The sequence below is a fragment of the Bombina bombina genome, chromosome 1, assembly GCF_027579735.1.
Source record: "Bombina bombina isolate aBomBom1 chromosome 1, aBomBom1.pri, whole genome shotgun sequence".
NCBI classification, from domain to species: Eukaryota; Metazoa; Chordata; class Amphibia; order Anura; family Bombinatoridae; genus Bombina; species Bombina bombina.
Genome location: NC_069499.1, coordinates 270,431,436 through 270,450,268, shown reverse-complemented (window position 1 = coordinate 270,450,268; position 18,833 = coordinate 270,431,436). Strand labels below are relative to the sequence as shown.

At 40.7% G+C, this 18,833-nt stretch overlaps 1 protein-coding gene across 11 annotated transcripts in view; it reads right to left on the bottom strand.

The window, feature by feature from the left end:
- Nucleotides 1-18,833, bottom strand: part of RYR3 (ryanodine receptor 3) — a 1,083,635-nt gene that overhangs the window by 604,551 nt on the left and 460,251 nt on the right. For all 11 annotated transcript variants that reach the window (XM_053697970.1, XM_053697969.1, XM_053697973.1 and 8 more), the window contains 4 exons: nucleotides 16,277-17,081; nucleotides 15,901-16,101; nucleotides 15,709-15,811; nucleotides 15,381-15,518 (listed from right to left, as the gene is read on the bottom strand). In XM_053697970.1, coding sequence (XP_053553945.1) covers nucleotides 15,381-15,518; nucleotides 15,709-15,811; nucleotides 15,901-16,101; nucleotides 16,277-17,081 — 1,247 coding nt within the window. The remainder of the gene's footprint in view (nucleotides 1-15,380; nucleotides 15,519-15,708; nucleotides 15,812-15,900; nucleotides 16,102-16,276; nucleotides 17,082-18,833) is intronic.

Here is an 18,833-nt window from a genome sequence, read left to right as displayed (position 1 = left end):
TATAATAAGTGGTTTGATAATGAATATTCAAGTGTGAGCATAAAAAAGTTGACAAGTATAAAATACATTTCAACCTTTCCTTCCTCCTTAGTAACCTTTAGAATAGCCATGCATAGCTGGCAAATGTAATTCTGAATTTCCAATCTGCTGAAACAAATAAAGAATAATTTACTCATAATGCATCTGCTTTGTCAACAGGATAAAACTGTTATAGTTTATTAGGCGCCAAAAATGACCATTCTGCTTTCCCTGCTCATTAATAATAATGTCTTATATCATTAGCATAGTAAAATAAATAGCTTTGTAGATAAAAGTTTTATAAAATTCACATTTATACAGAGGAGGGTTTAATTAATGGGAAATAGAAGCTACAATTAAACCATTATTAATCAGATAGTATTACATGTATTTTGTTTGCTTGGTATGCTTTGTTGAATCGCTCATTTTCATGATAGCATAAATAGGTGGAACATGCACATAACTTAAGCACTAGATATATAAAATTGTTACAAACATTGTTGCAAATCATATATTGCCTCATGCACACTCCTGAGCCGACTTCAGTATATGTTCTCAAGGAAAGGAGCAAAGTTTTGCCACAGTAAACAAGATAAACAGGTACATTTGATAATAGAAGTCATTTTCGTTTTCAATAAATAATGTTCTCTTTCTGATCTATGAGCGTGCCACGTCCCTTTAATATGACACAACATAAAGTATAAAGGTAAACTGTATTCTGTTGATATACCACTGTCAAATCTAGCTAAGTTAAGAGAGTTAAAGTGTAATTTTTAGTTGTCACATCCATATAACAACATTATTTATGTTTACCTGATAAATGTATTTATTTCTTAATTACAAGAGTCCATGACCTTACTCACAAGAATTACTTCACCTGGTCACCAGGAGGAGGCAAAGACACCCCAACCAGAGCTTTAAATATCCCTCCTACTTCCCTCTCTCTCCCAGTTTTTCGTATAGCCCGGCCAAGAAAGAAGGTAGAAAAGGAAAGGGATAACTGGGTAAAGAGGTGCAACTATAACTTCCGCCACTGAGACAAATTCTGGGTGGACTCTCACAGCCAATAAATAAAAAAAAATATCAGATAAGCATAAATTATGTTTTCTTTCTAATGGTTGTGAGAGTCCACAATTTTACTCTTGGGAATTAATACCTAAGCTGAGAAGTCCACGAAATGTAATCGGGGAAAATTGGGTGAAAATGTGTAAGGATTACTAAGTGACCACCCTGCAAATCTGTCTATCTAACCAAAAGGATAGGGAAACAGACGTTGCCTTGTGGCTCTTACGTCTACCGGAATACAACACAAAAAGACTAGACAATTGTTGAAACCACATCCAAATTATGTAATAAACTCTCCTTAGAAGATATGGGATTAGGACATAACGAAAGATGTACAATCTCCAATCTGGCTGAGGAAATAGCTAATAGGAATAGGACCTTCCACGATAAAAGCTTGATGACCAGATAATGCATAGGTTCACAAGGCAGATATTGAAGAACCTTAAAGGGATACTAAAACATAAATTATGCTTACCTGATAATTTTATTTCGATCGAGGGGAGGAGAGTCCACGGCTTCATTCATTACTGTTGGGAATTAAGAACCTGGCCACAAGGAGGAGGCAAAGACGACCCAGCCAAAGGCTTAAATACCTCCCCCCCTTCCCTCATCCCCCAGTCATTCTGCCGAGAGAACAAGGAACAGTAGGTGAAATATCGGGGTATAAATGGTGCCAGAAGAAAAAATAAATTTAGGTCCGCCTATCGGAGATACGAGCGGGAGTCGTGGACTCTCCTCCCCTCGATGGAAATGAAATTATCAGGTAAGCATAATTTATGTTTTCCATCTAAAGGGGAGGAGAGTCCACGGCTTCATTCTTTACTGTTGGGAACATATACCCAAGCTCTAGAGGACACTAAATGAAACCGGGAGGGAAAAGTCGGACCCTAATCTGAGGGCACCACCGCCTCTCCCAAAAACAGCTTCCGCAGAAGCAAAAATTTCAAATGTGTAAAACTTTGTAAAAGTGTGTAAGGGGGACCAGGTAGCCGCCTTACAAATTTGCTCCATAGAGGCCTCATTCTTGAAGGCCCAAGACAAAGCCCCAGTTCTAGGTGAATGAGCCGTGATTCTCTGAGGAGGGTTATGTCCCGCTGTCTCATAGGCTAAGCGAATCAAGCTCCTCAACCAAAAGGACAAAGAAGTAGAAGAAGCTTTCTGCCCCCTGCGCTTCCCTGAATACACCACTAAAAGAGAAGTAGACTGTCTAAAATCCATCGTAGCCTGAAGATAGAACTTCAGGGCACGAACCACATCCAGTTATGAAGTAACCTCTCCTTAGAAGGATTAGGACACAAAGAAGAAACCACTATTTCCTGATTGATGTTACGGTTAGACACCACACAGCCTTATCCGCATGAAAAACCAGATAAGGCAGCTCACATTGCAAAGCAGCCAGTTCAGATACTCTGCGTGCCGATGCAATGGCCCAAAGGAAGAGAACCTTCCAGGACAGAATCTTAATGTCAATGGAATGCATAGGCTCAAACAAAACCCTCTGCAAAACCTTAAGAACCAAGTTTAAGCTCCATGGGGGAGCAGACAATCTAAAGACAGGCCTGATTCTAGACAGAGCCTGAACAAAAGATTGGATGTCCGGGAGCTCAGCGAGTCTCCTATGCAACAAGACTGACAATGCCGAAATCTGTCCCTTTAAGGAACTAGCGGTAAGACCCTTCTCCAAACCGTCTTGGAGAAAGGACAAAATCCTGGATACCTTCATCTTATGCCAATGATATCCATGCTTCTCACACCAGGACAGGTACGTCCTTCACACCTTATGGTAGATGCGATGAGTGACTGGCTTCTTTGTCTGAATTAGAGTATCAATCACACTTTCCAAAAAGCCAAGACTAGGAGTTCAATCTCCACGCAGTCAGCCTCAGAGAATCGAGATTCTGATGTTTAAAGGGGCCCTGTACCAGCAGATCCCTGTGACAGGGTAACCTCCACGGCGGAGAGGATGAAATCCCCACCAGATCCGCAAACCACAACCTCCGTGGCCACGAGGGAGCAATCAGAATGGCCGAAGCTCGCTCCTGTTTGATGCGTGCCACTACACGAGGTAAAAGTGGTAACGGTGGGAAAATATAAGCGAGGCTAAACCCCCAAGGCACCGCTAAGGCATCTATTAGCTCTGACTGGGGATCCCTGGACCTCAACCCGTATCGGGGTAGCTTGCAATTTAGTCTGGGTGCCATGAGATCTATCTCCGGCGTTCCCCACCTGGGACAAATATCCGCAAACACCTTGGGGTGAAGAGACCATTCCCCCGGATGGAAGGATTGCATGCTGAGAAAGTCTGCTTCCCAGTTGTCCACAACTGGAATGTGAATCACTGAGAGCGAGCAGCTGTGGGACTCCGCCCACTCCAAGATCCGAGACACCTCCCTCATAGCTAGGGAGCTTCTCGTACCCCCTGATGGTTGATGTAAGTCACCAAGGAAATGTTGTCGGTTTGGAATCTGATGAAGCTGAACGACCCCAGAAGAGGCCATGCCTGAAGAGCATTGTAGATTGCATGGAGTTCCATAAAATTTATCGGACGGAGAGACTTCTCCCGGGACAATTTTTCTTTTGCCATCTTGGCACCCCAAACAGCTCCCCATCCTGTCAGACTCGCGTCCGTGGTCACAATCTCCCAGGACGGTATCAAGAAGGATGTCCCCATGACCAGTTGCTACGGACGGATCCACCAAGAGAGGGACATCCGAGTCCGAGCATCCATGTATATCTGCTGTGATAGATCCGAATGATCGCCGTTCCACTGTCTCAACATGCACAATTGAAGAGGTCTGAGATGGAACCTGGCAAATTAAATGACGTCTATGCTGGAAACCATGAGTCCGATCACCTCCATACACTGAGCTACCGAGGGGCTTGAGGAGGAATGAAGGGCAAGACAAGAGGACACAATCTTCCTGCGTTGATGGTTTGTGAGAAATATTTTCATGGACATAGAGTCTATTATCATGCCCAGGAACTCCATCCTGTTGCTGGGAACCAGGGAACTCTTTCCTGAGTTGATCTTCCAACCGTGAGATTGGAGCAAAAAAAGAAGAGCCCTCAAATGATCCACTGCGAGACTGAGCGACGGCGTCTGGACTAGGATGTCGTCCAGATAAGGCGCCACCGCAATGCATCTGGCTCTGGCCACCCCAAGTAGCGCCCCCAGAACCTTTGTGAAGACTCTCGGGGCCATCGCCAGACCAAAGGGAAGGGCCACAAACTGGAAGTGTTGATCCAGAAACGCAAATCTCAGGAACTTGAAGTGGTGTCTGTGGATTGGGCACATGAAGGTAAGCGTCCTTCAAGTCTATGGTTGTCATGAACTGTCCTTGAACTAGGGGCAGAATAGATCTGATCGTTTCCATTTTAAACGATGGAACACTTGCTTAAACACTTTAGGTCCAGAATCGGATGGAACATGCCCTCCTTCTTTGGAACCACAAAAAGATTTGAATAGTACCCTAGACCCATTTGTGCTTGGGGTACTGGTACGATACCACCTAGAGAGGAGAGATCTCTCACACACTCTAGAAAGGCTTCTCTCTTTTCTGGTCTTGAAGACAGTTTTGATAGAAGGAATCTGCCCCTGGGCTCCTGCAACCAGGCTTCTGAGAAGAGAGATAATCTGCCCCCTACTTGGTCCAAAGACCGGTCAGTGGCCGCCCCTTCATGACGATTTTGTCTCAGCTAGCCTACTTGGTCCAGAGACCGGTCGGTGGCCGCCCCTTCATGACGATTTTGTCTCAGCTAGCTTCTTGCTCTGCTTAGACATGTTCCAAGAATGAGCCGGTTTCCAAGTTCCCTTGAACTGGTCCGCTTTGGCGGCAGGCTGCTGGTGCTGGGCCTTAGCCGCACGAAAGCGGCGAAAAGTAGATCCTTTAGGCTTGGCCTTATTATCCTGCAGTAGGAAAGCTCCCTTGCCTCCCGTAACCATGGATATGATTGAATCCAATCCTGGACCGAACAGAATCTTTCCTTGAAAAGGCAGGGACAACAGCCTTGACTTAGAGGTCATGTCCGCAGACCAAGACTTTAGCCACAGAGCCCTGCAAGCTAAAACTGAAAAACCTGACACCTTAGCGTTCAGGCAAATAATTTGCATATTGGCATCACATAGGAAAGAATTGGCGATCTTCAGCGCCTTTATCTTATCCTGTATCTCGTCGATGGAAGTCTCCCCCTCGACCATTTCACAAAGGGATTCACACCAATATGTCGCAGCTCCGGTGACCGCGGCTACAGCTGCTGGCTGAAAAACAAACCCTGTGTGCTGAAACATTTTCCTTAACATGTTTTCCAACTTTTTATCCATGGGCTCTTTAAACAACGAACTATCCTGGATGGGAATATTTGTCCGCTTCGCGAGCGTGGAGATAGCCCCATCCACCATAGGGACAGAGTAGCAAGCACTTGTTTCAGCAAAAAGCGCAAATTTTCCATCCCAAACCTAAAGTCAGGCTCCTCCCCAGCTGGAGGTTTAGATGACATGAACTCCGACCCAGAAGGGGCCTCCTCCGAAGAGTCGAAGTGGGCCTCGTCAACATATAATGCCTCAGATATTTACATAGGCGTAGACAACCCCTGGGCCGGGCCACCATGATATGCCCTACGCTTGCGCTTAGCAGAACGTGGTAAGGCATGGATCACTTTCGATACCGCCGCTTGCAGTTGATCCGCAAAATCTGACTGCCAACAAATCTCTCCCACAGGAGAAATGGTTGGATCCTGGGGCGCTGCATGTGCAATAGGAGATGGATGCAGGGAACGCACCTCACGAGACGGGGACCCCTCAGAGGTGGACGGCTCAGTAGTACTAGACATTTGTTTGTTCTTAGATGTCGTAACTTTATTATGGCATGTGGAACATAGTTCAGCAGGCTGATCTACCAGAACCTCCTCACAATAAACACAGGAATGAGACCTAGTTAAAGAGGGCGAGCCCTCTAATGCGTCAGAGTCCTCCCTAGCTTACGCTGTTTATTAAGGACTAGATTAACTTAATAAATAGGCACCTTTATAACCTCCAATGGCCGGGGATCTCACTGCCTCCTGTGACCCGGACTACAGAAACCGCTTCGTCTCCTGCGCCGCTGATCAAAAGAGGAAGATAGATAGCCACAACCGGTCACATGGAACCACCCCTGCCTAAGGATAAAAAACACCAAAAAAGGGCCGCACCATACTCCCGTAAGTAACCTGAAAGTTCCACACATTGCCAGAGCCTCATCTTGCACATAACACAGCAATGACACAATATCATGTATAACCACCCCTGTTCAATAACCCCCTTTCCAGGAATATTAACCCTTGATTCTTTAAAGATAAAAGGCGTCACACTGTGACCCTGTGTTCCGTGTTATCATTATGTAATAAAAATGAAACGATCTTACCAGAATCTACGCCGCGGAACAGGAACACGGCCCTTCAAGTGTGACAGTTTAGTAGCCTTGCGCCTGACATGGACTTGAGTGTAAAAAGCAGGCAGCAAAACTCATCAACGCTGATTGCTTGTGGAGCTGTTAATACGAGTCGGGATGGTTTCGCAGAAAGACTCTCCCTGTATCTCCGGACTCTAACTTTCACCCAGGCTCATACTGAGAAAACTCCAGTCCCATTCCGAAGAGAACTACCCTCCATAAGAGACTACTCCGATCTTCGGCACTTCTCTGCCGTCCTCCTGTGATGAAAGGCAAAGAATGACTGGGGGATGAGGGAAGTGGGGGGAGGTATTTAAGACTTTGGCTCAGGTGTCTTTGCCTCCTCCTATTGGCCAGGTTCTTAATTCCCAACAGTAATGAATGAAGCTGTGGACTCTCCTCCCCTTTAGATGGAAAACCATTTTTTTTATTTCATGATTCAGATAGAGAGGCCTACTTATCAAGCCATCAACTTACTTGCATTTGACGGCGCCAATACGCTTGCCTGACATCGCCTAACATCACAGCCACGGACCTTAATACGCTCTCCATATTTATATAAAAAGCTGTCAAAAAGACGCGCACCAAGTACGGGACGATGAGCAGCGGACTGTTGTTAACTATACAGTCATCGATCTCACTGCTATTTGGCTTTTTCCCAGCTTTATTTATATACTGTCACTAAACACCGCCACTATACTAAAATGTTTAACCCCTATCCCGTTGCTCCCCGACCTCGCCGCAACTTTAATAAAGTTATTAACCCCTATCCCGCCACTCCCGGAGCCCACCACAACTCTAATAAATTTATTAACCCCTATACCGCCGCTCCCGGAGCCCTCCGCAACTCTAATAAAAGTATTAACCCAGAAGATGCCGTCTTAATGAAGACTTCTGCCCAGTTGAATGAATACGTCGGGCCGCTTGGATGAAGACTTCTGCCAGCTTCGATGAGGACTTCTGCCGGCTTCATTGAGGATGGATGTCGGCTCTTCAGAAACTGTATGTGGATCTTCGGGGGTTAGTGTTAGGCTTTTTTAAGGGTTTATTGGGTGGGTTTTAATTTTAGCTTAGGGTGTGGGCTTTTGAAAAAGAGCTAAATGCCCTTTTAAGGGCAATGCCCATACAAATGCCCTTTTCAGGGCAATGGGGAGCTTAGGTTTTTTAGATTAGGTTTTTATTTGGGGGGTTGGTTGTGGTGGGTGGTGGGTTTTACTGTTGGGGGGGGTATTTGTATTTTTTATTTACAGGTAAAAGAGCTGATTTTTTTTTTGGGACAATGCCCCGCAAAAGGCCCTTTTAAGGGCCATTGGTAGTTTATTGTAGGCTAGGGTTTTTTTTTTTATTTTGGGGGGCTTTTTTATTTTCATAGGGCTCTTAGATTAGGTGTAATTAGTTTAAATGTTTGATAAAAAAAAAATTGTGTGTAACTTAGTGTTTATTTTTTTTTGTAACTTAGTGTTTGTTATTTTTTGTAACTTAGTTGTTAGTTTTTTAATACTAGATTTAAATTATTTGAGTAGGGTTAGGTTTTTAAATATATAATATATTTAATTTAATTTGTAGTTTAATGTAATTTTAGTCTAATAGTTAGGGTAGATTAATTTATAGTTTAATGTAATTTTAGTCTAATAGTTATGGTAGATTAATTATTAGTTTAATATAGTTTAATGTAATCTTAGTATAACAGGGTAGGTTAATTATTAGTTTAATATAGTTTAATATAAATCTAAAGGTAATTTTAAATTTATTATAAGATAGGGATAAGTTAATATTTAATGTAAAGTTAACAGGTTGTTAGGTTTAGGGGTTAATAGGTTAATTTAGTTTATGGTGATGTGGGGGACTGGCGGTTTAGGGGTTAATAGGTTTAGTAAGTGGTACTGATGTGGGAGGCCAGGGGTTTAGGGGTTAATAACTTTATTTAGTTGTGGTGGGCGGCGGGATAGGGGTTAATACTTTTATGTAGGTGGTGGCGGTTTCGGGGTGGCAGATTAGGGGTTAATATGTATAATGTAGGTGCCAGCGGCGGTGGCGGGGCGGCAGATTAGGGGTTAATAAGTATAATGTTGGTGGAAGCGGTGTCGGGACAGCAGATTAGGGGTTAATAAGTATAATGTAGGTGGTGGCGTTGTCAGAGCAGCAGATTAGGGATGTTTAGACTTGGGACTTATGTTAGGGTGCTAGGTGTAAACATAACTTTTATTCTCCTATAGGAATCAATGGGATATCGGGCAGCATCGAACATGAGCTTTGGCTGCTTTCAGACTCCCATTGATTCCTATGGCATCGGCCGCCTCCAGGGAGGCAGATTGAAAACCAGGCACGCTGGGCCGGAATAGTGGTGAGTGTACCTGTTAGACATTTGTTAACTAGCAAAAGTAGCCAGATAGTGCCGAATTTGCATTCAGTACATCTGTAATGATGTAAGCATCGATCTGTGTCGGCGGATCGTATGTTATGTCACAGATTTCAACTTTTGCCGGTCTGTAGGCTTTGATAAATAAGGGGAATCAAGCTCGCCACAATTACGCTGCGGAATTCCAGTGTATTTGCGGTTGACGGCTTGATAAATAGGCCTCAGAGCATGCAATTTTAAGCAACTTTCTAATTTACTCCTATTATCAATTTTTCTTCTTTCTCTTGGTATCTTTATTTGAAAAGCAAGAATGTAAGCTTAGGAGATGGCCCATTATTGGTTCAGCATCTGGGTAGCTCTTGCTGATTGGTGGCTAAATTAAATTTGGGTTTAGTATCCCTTTAAGAACCAGACTGCAATTCCAGGGGGGAGATGGGGATCGAACCATTGGCCTAATCCAGACCAGAGCCTGAATGAAAGACTGAACATCAGGTAAACAAGCCAGTTTCCTATGCAAAATGACCAACAGAGCAAATATCTGTCACTTGGTTGAACTAGCAGCATGACCTTTGTCAAGCCTTGTCTGCAGAAACTCTAGAATATGTGATATTTTCACTGAGTGCCAGGAGTAGCCTCTCTGAGAACACGAGGAAAGATAAACCTTCCATAACTTGTGATAAATATTCCTTGTAACTGGCTTACGAGCTTGAATGAGGGTCTCAATCACTGAGTCCAAAAAACACTGTGGGACAGAATAATCCATTCAAATTCCAAGCAGTTAAATAGAGATTTTCATGGTAGAATTTACCCTGTTCTAAGAGATCTGGACTAAGGGATAAGCCTTCTTGGAGGAGCACTGGACATCTATACCAGATCTGCATACCATGTCCAGTGTGGAAATAAAATTGTTATAATATGTATTTATAACATGTATTTACATCAATATGATGCTAATCTTATTCGGTTACATTTATGATAGATTGTAAAGGGGTTTTGCACTGCTTAGCTGCGTTGATACTCCTTGTCCTTTTTGTTTTAAATGATCCCGTGATTATTACATCTTTATTACCACTTACCCGTAAACAGTGAATTTATAATTGCGGGTTATGATACAAGTAGCAACATTTGTTGCGAGATACACTATATCTCCGTGAAATGGAGGTGTGAGCATATTATTCAACACCGATTGGTCCTTTCGGACACCAATTAGATGAGTCACAAGTTTCACACATAAAATAGAGATGTGAATAAAACACTAAAGACAGATTGGCCTTTTACCAGCTGATCAGAACAAGCCAATAGAAAGGGCTAATCCTAGCGCAGACGCAGTGCAACCACTAGGACACTTAGAAGTGTATTTAAATCCGTGGTGATTTTAAACATGTAATACACCTGATGAAACGGTTGTTGTAGACCGTGAAACGTTGTGTTATTTTGTTTTTAATAAAGTCTTTTTAATTCATACTAGACTCGCCACAGACTTTTATATTATATGTGAGTCACATATTACTAAAGCTTACTGACTGTTACATATATACTGTTGATACGCACAGTTATATGCCCCACTTGAGATTGACCTGTGAGATCCAAACAGTCTGACACAGTGCAAGCTGGGTACGGAACACGGAGGAATCGTGAGAATACGAGGAATAGTTTGCTGGGAGACTATAAGAGCCCAGAAGGCATTTGTAGCACTTATCAAGTGCCTTTCATCTTGTAAGTACAATCATTGAAGTGTGGGCTGTTTTTGACACCACTGATCCTGCACTATTGTGGCGCCTTCTTCTTTTCTTCTTTTGATACTGCAGAATCGTATACCAACTACTTTTGGAAGAAGCAGCTGGCCACTAATGCGCTCCCCATCAGAAGTGTGATACCGTTGTTGCTCCCTATCTACAATGTGTGACACTACTAGCGTGTTGGGGTTGAGAAACATTTCGAATGGATAAGTGACTTTATACACGAACACTATTTGCACATATGTTATATATTTGATGGTAGTCAGATTGATCTTTGCATGTGTGTTTAGGAAAGAGGAATATAATTATTAATTCACCTATTGATTGATATAGGAGATAGATTTGATACACTTATTTTATCACATTTGTATGTTTATTTAATAGTAGCATACTTACCACTAGCAGGCGCATCCAATTTTCATTATTTTATATTTTGGTACACATGTCCAGTGTGGCCACACAGGAGCTATGAGAATGACATGAGTCCTTTCCTGCATTAGACAAGCTAAACTTTCCGGTACCTCCAGGGAGTCATCAAAGCATTCACTAGTTCTGCTCGTGAATCTCTCAACCTCGACCCACACCGAGGAAGTTTGTGGTTTCGATGGGACGCCATCAAGTCTATTTCCGGCCATCCCAAGAGATCCAATATTCTGTGGAATATGTCCTGATTGAGAAACCATTTTCCCAGATGAAAAGTCTGACAACAGATAATTCGCCTCCCAATTCTCAACACCTGGAATATGGATTGTGGAGACTACATATTGTTTTTACTCCGCCCAATTCAGTATATGAGACACCTCCTGCATGGTTAGAGAGCTCCAAGTGCTTCCTTGATGATTGATATAGGCTACGGTTGTTATGTTGTCCAACTGGAAACAAATAAAGAAAGAGTGGCCAATTGTGGCCAAGCCTGAAGTGCTCTGAAGATGACTCTGAGCTCCAAAGATGTTGATGGGTAACAGAGCCTCCTGTGAAGACCAAATGCCCTTTAGCTCTCTGAAACTTCGAAAATGCTCCCCAACCGGAAAGACTTGCATCTGTGGTAATAATTTGCCAATCTAGTCTAAAGAATGACATTTATTTGAAAGATGAGCTGGGTAAGTCCACCAAGAAAGAGATTTCCTTACTAGGTCGTCTAATTTAATAAATTGGGAGAGATCTGAATGGTCTCCGTTCGATTGGCTCAACATACAAAGTTGAAGAGGTCTTAACCGGAACTTTGCAAATGGCATGGCGTCTGAGGCTACCACAATTAAGTCTATAACCTCCATAGACTGTGCAACTGAAGGAAAATGAACACATTGTAGCTTCTGACATGCGGCATGAATTTTAAGTTTCCACTGATCTGGCTTAAAAAGTTTCATCACCAGTGAGTCGATGGTGACTCCCAGGAAGGATACCCTTGTGTTGGGTACTAAAGATCTCTTGGCCATGTTGACTTTCCGACCATGGCTGCCAAGGAACCACAATAGTCTCTCTGTATGAAGAGAAGCTACAGGTAAAGATGGAGCTTGAACCAAGATATTGTCCAAATATAGTGCTACCGACACACTTTGTACTCATGATCACAGAACAAAGAACTCCTAGAACCTTGAACATTTGAGGAGCAGTTGCCAAACTGAACAGTTGTTTGTTTAGAAAGGCAAATTGATATGCATCCTTGAAATCGACAATGGTCATGTACTGATCCTGAATTACCAAGGGGAGGATGGAACATTTTTGGGTTACATAACCCTTTAAGGGCAAGATTACATTATATGGTCTTTTCGCAAGCAATTTTCATTGCCCTGATATTATAAGTCTTGAAAAAATCGCCATTTACGCAACAATCCATTCCGCGCTGGAAGAGCTGTAGTTAACAGTTTTCCGCGACATAAAAGTTTCACGAAGCACTTCCAAAATATATTACAACAAAGTACAGTTACACTCATATTAACACTGTCTATTAAAAATTATTTAAAAAAAATATTGCACACAAAAGTTATAAGGGCTCAAAGATAGGCGATCTCGGGGGTTGAACATTCTTGCAATATGAAATATTCGCTTTTTCCATATACACTTTTTGAGGAGAATACGTCATGGGCTTTGCACAACAGATTAGGGTTTTAGTTATTTTTTTTTTTCTATTTGTCTTCTCCATTGACTTCTATGGGGGAATACGTGAACGTGCACGCAATCTGGCTTTATGGATTACGCGGGTTAATGCACGCACAAAATATGTTATTTTGCAACTTGCAATACCTGCGCAACCCCAAATGCTCAAAAACCTTACCGCGTGCAGTGTTTTCGCAATTGCTAGAAACAGATTTGCCTCACAACTTTTAATCTTGCCCTAAGTGAGTAGTGTAAAGAGAGTCTTTCAAACTAAAGCATACCAATCCTTATAAAAACCATTAGAAAACTTGACTATTATGTGGTTTTCCCAGTGGCTTGTCACCAACTTTAATAATATTTTGTATTAAGAGCATTAGATATCAAATACACAGTTCAAATGTTAATAACCACAAATACCACAATAATGTTACATTTATAATGAAAACTAATTTTTCTGATGAAGACTATTTAACACTTAAATAAAATCAACCAAACTCATATGAAATTGTTAATTCCACAAATGTCATGAATTCATTTAAATGAATTGATTTAAACAATTAAAGGTCATGCTTTATTTTTGCATTGACTGCCTATAAGTTGCATCAGTAAAGTTCTGTGAAACCCTATACAACTATGCAGGTTTCTTATACAAACAATGGCTAGTCAATGGTTTGAAATAGTTTTAAAAAGGAAGCCAAATGTGACCCAAGCATGCATATGATGCTTTTGCATGAATCTTCGAATGGATTGCTGCCAGTTAGTTGGGTGTAATGAAACATGAGTCACAATCTTTAGAGGTCAGTGATTGCAGGAATTTTTATACATGTGGGCTGAGCAAATGGAGAGTGTTCCTTTTCGGTTTTAACTCATCATGTCTGCAAAGCTGTGGTTTTCTAACAACCCACAATGAAATAAGGGGTTTGTGAAGTCTAAAAGACAGTTGAAGATTTATGATGGCCAAATGGGAGACTTGTGAAAAGATATCTGGCTCCCTCTGCAAAATCAAACAATTTTTTTGTTGTAGAGACAGTGTAACGTGTACTGATTACCTTAAACTTAACAACTGCACAAAAGATAATGCACACTTGGCCACCAATAAAGACCTCCAAGATAGTCACCAAAGGTATTTTCAAACCTCTTAACTACATATTATATTGACTGTAAGGCACATATAAAATGAAGGCTTTTCATAAAGAGTAAAAATGTATTGTATAATATGATCTGTATTTGCTGAAAGCTTCAGAAACATGGAACAGAATGAAAATAAGAGGGGTGACTCTGATGGGTACTAGTGACTGTGACAGGAAGTTGCTGACTACATAGTACAGACTGTGACATAATGGTGTGGCAAAGCAAAAGAACAGGCTTCTGAATCAAGTAAAGAATCAAAGGCAAGGAATCCAGGAGTAAAGAAGGCGAACATGACATGAAAACAGTAAAAACAAGATTAGGAGACTCAGGAAAGAAATCAGATAATTTCTAAAGCAAGATTTACTGACACTTTATTCTCTTTATTTTAAAGGAAAGTCACCTGTCCCTCCAAGGCCAGAAATAACCCTCTTTTTAGAGGCCTGCAAGATTGGAAAGGGAAAACCCTTTCTCACACAATGACAATCCCAGTTCATTTTAATTTTAATTAATTATAAAAGATAGTTCAGAAGTCTATTTAAAATGTCTCCTACTTTGCAGATGTTTGTGTGTTTTCTCAGCACACATTAATTGACCCAGTATATAGGCATTTGCTACTTTTATGCATCTTGTATTATGTATTTAAAAAAAAATGATAGTGCTAGTATGCCAAGGATGAACAAGTCATAGTAAAAATGCTGCAATACTAAATATGTTGTGGTCATTTGAGGGACTTTTTAAATGGAGCATTCTTACAGTTACAACTAAGTTTGGTACATTTGCGTCATCCTCAGTGATTTAGAGATGCCTTGTGGATACCGCAAGAAACTGTTTCAGACTAAATGTGACTTGGTATTATCAATATTGTGCAGATCACAAATACAAACAACAAGAGAGGACAACTTTGCAAGAACACAAATAGATATTGCAGATGGCAAGGAGGAAGCTGTCATGTATTTTAGAAAAAGTATATCTATGGGCATGCCTATCAGATCAGAGGAAAAGACATTACTGCCGGCATTACAGTAATGCTGCTAAATGTGTCTGGTACATTGGCAATTTCTAAAGATGCTGCAGGGAACCAGAGTGAAGGAATATCTTGGTCACGGCTATAAACAACCAGCTATTTTCAATCACTGAATATCATGAGCTACTGAAATTTTACTCCTTGTGCTGAGCTTATAATTAGCTCTGGTAACTGAGTAGTGAACACAATCTGCAAGAGTGTAGGTTTGGGGTGATTTGGTGTCACTCTTATAAGCTACAACAACTTTTATTCTGTTTGCTTTGGGATATTAGCAGAGATTGTTAAGGATTAACCTTCCGTGTCATATGTCTTCTAAACCTAGCCACAGGGTGCCAATAACCTGAAGCACCGAGAGGTGTGATGGTATGGGGCTTAATGCACTATAAACACCTCTGCTTCCTATTAACCCTTTAACAATGAAATGGCTCCTTAATGACATCCCATCTGTATAATTTCTTCCAACACACATCAATATTAATCCACATAAAGCTCTCTGTCTTCTACTGCTAAAGGTTACTTACTGGGAGATTTTTCTTCCTCCTCAGCTGGATCCTGTTCTTCTGCCCTGGTACGGCCTTTAACTTTGTACACCAAAGATCGGAGTCGACCAGTCCATGAAGTATCTTCTTCTTCTTCTTCCTCTTCTTCCAAAGGAATGCCTTTATCCAACCAAGAAATAGTCACAGTGTAAGTTAAAATAACAAAACTAGATAATTTGCATGTAAGAAAACAACATTAAAATGCAGGTTCCAGATTTAGCATTCGGTACATAAATTACAAGGCTAGCTACCAAGATATACTGACATTACCCTAATACAATATATCCTACAAGAGTATGAATATAATTACCGCAATGCATGAGAAGGTCTTCATGAAACTCATAAAGTTCATCCCGAATTTCTTCTGGACATGGACAGTCATTTTGCAGTTGAAAACTCAAAAGCATGTTAATCTTTAAAGGAAGAAGAAAACATATTTACATAACAGTATACACAAGTAAGACTGACAGCATTCAGCTCTTTTCTCAGCCACTTTTTTTACCTGTTCTTGAGGTGGAGAACGGAATTCCCGGGTCTTTTTGGCAGTTAGAGCAGCTGACATATTAAGTGCCAGCATTAACTCATTGTATCGGAATTTCTGGTTGTACTGTAACTTTGACACAAAGTTGTCCGAGAACGAAACAATGGACTCTACTCTGTGCTTCAACTCACAGTCACAGAAATAATGAAGGAGCTCACACATCTGGTATGGAGAAAAAGGAATAAATAAAAAAAGTATTAACATATGTATGTCTGGAAAACAGAATGCATGCATGGCTACTTTTACAAAAAAGATTGACTTAGCAAGACCCAATAAAGTTTCACAATATCACTAAATCTTAAAAGCACAATTTCTTACAAGTTATAAATAAAATCACCTGAAGTTTGACGGATTCTGGAAGTCGTGTTTGCAGTAAACCTTTAGCAGGTGTTTTGGCATCCCTCATTGCTTTTTCTCCTGCCTCTACATCCTTTTCCTCATCCTGTGCCACCTCTTCTTTCTCGCACTTCTCATCTGCATCCTCTTCCTTGTGGTCTCCAAAGACATTTGGATCAATGAGCAACAAAATTTGCCTGACATCTTCATCCTCAAACACTCCCATAATTAGTAGTGTGGCAATAAGCTTGAGGACTGGCACAAACTGGAATTCCACCTTGCCTCCAACTGGGTCACGTATGTGTTCCCCACTACTCTGCACAGCCTCGGTTAGCATACTAATGGCTTTTGACTTCAAGATGTCTACGGGAATCTCAGGCCCATGTTGCTGACGATCCTCCCCAGTCAATATAAAGCATGGTATTGTGAAATAAAGATCAGATTTCAGGCAAGTACTGCGTCCTACACCTGGCAATCCATGCCTCTTTGTCTCATCAGGGTACAGTCGAATCTGCCGAGTCTCCTCTGTGATAGGAATGATAAACTCATTGTTCATCATAAGTTTGCCCTCCTTGGCTGATTCTAGGAAGATGCTAATGAGAAGGTCGTAGAACCCAGACCGCAGAAGTCCAGGCAGATATTGGTTGTCAATAGTATATAAGAGCTGGGATTGATCCACATGGCTGCAGAGTGCATGGGCTACACGATTATTGCCAAGTGCACACACTGCACAGTAGAGTTTCAAAGTGTGGTAGTGAAACTTCATTAGATCTTCTTGTTCAGAGAGCTCCAGAATGTCAATGCATCTAATACAGGATAAAAAAAAGAAGATTTACAGCACACAATATATAGACTTTCTCTTCACAAATCAATAAGTAATGTTCCTGTCAGATTTATCAATTTGTCTTCACAACACCACATCTAGTATATCCAATGTGCCTTTTAGGTCCTGTTTTATGTACCTTATTATAATTAGAATATGTAAAAGAGATACTAACATCTCTAGGGCTATTAACTCTCAGGCCCTGATGATCGAAAGTGTCACGAGGTGGCAAGATATTCATAAAGGATCCATTGAGATGTTGAGAAAGCTGGTGAAATATTCAAAATAGCTGACAGTACTGTTTAAAAGCAGTATCGCAGAGAGGCTCTGATACCGGATATATATTTAACGCTGCATCGCCACCTACATCGAAGGTGTAATGTAAATAATGCCTTAAAACAGCATTGTATGACAATACAATTTACTAGTGTCAACAGAAACTCAACCCATGTGCTTACAATACAATAGTGCATTAAACATATCAATAATACATGTGTATATACATTGCTTAATGTATATGTATTGTGTAGTATAATGTTAGAATATACAGTACATGTAAACTGTAAAAATGATTGTACCAATATTCTATTGTGTTCTTAGGCGTGTATTTTTACTTATTTTAAGATTGCAATGTACAATATATTGAGAAAGCACATTCGTGATGGCAATATTCATATTTCAAAATATTGCAATCGCATTTTCATGTTTCAATATTTCACAATATTCTGTGTTTGTAATATCCATATTTCATAATATTGAGATCCCAATTGCACGATCGTGTTTTACTTATAATATTGCAATCACACTGTAGCAAACATGTTTTATATTAATATATATCTATAGATATATATTAATATAGAATATTGCAATCACAATATTGTGAAATAGGGAAACGCAAAAACGTGATCATAATATTGTAAAAAATGAATACTGCAATTGTGCATGAGCGTTCTCAGTACAATGTAAATATGAATATTGAAAATGCGCAATTGCAATCTTAAAATAAGTAAAAATACACATATAAGGACACCATAGAAGTTTATTACAATCATGTTTACAGTTTACATACATACAGGGAGTGCAGAATTATTAGGCAAGTTGTATTTTTGAGGATTAATTTTTTTATTGAACAACAACCATGTTCTCAATGAACCCAAAAAACTCATTAATATCAAAGCTGAATAGTTTTGGAAGTAGTTTTTAGTTTGTTTTTAGTTATAGCTATTTTAGGGGGGTATCTGTGTGTGCAGGTGACTATTACTGTGCATAATTATTAGGCAACTTAACAAAAAACAAATATATACCCATTTCAATTATTTATTTTTACCAGTGAAACCAATATAACATCTCAACATTCACAAAACATAATTTATGCTTACCTGATAAATTTATTTCTCTTGTAGTGTAGTCAGTCCACGGGTCATCCATTACTTATGGGATTATATCTCTTCCCCAACAGGAAGTTGCAAGAGGATCACCCAAGCAGAGCTGCTATATAGCTCCTCCCCTCACATGTCATATCCAGTCATTCGACCGAAACAAGACGAGAAAGGAGAAACCATAGGGTGCAGTGGTGACTGGAGTTTAATTAAAAATTTAGATCTGCCTTAAAAGACAGGGCGGGCCGTGGACTGACTACACTACAAGAGAAATAAATTTATCAGGTAAGCATAAATTATGTTTTCTCTTGTTAAGTGTAGTCAGTCCACGGGTCATCCATTACTTATGGGATACT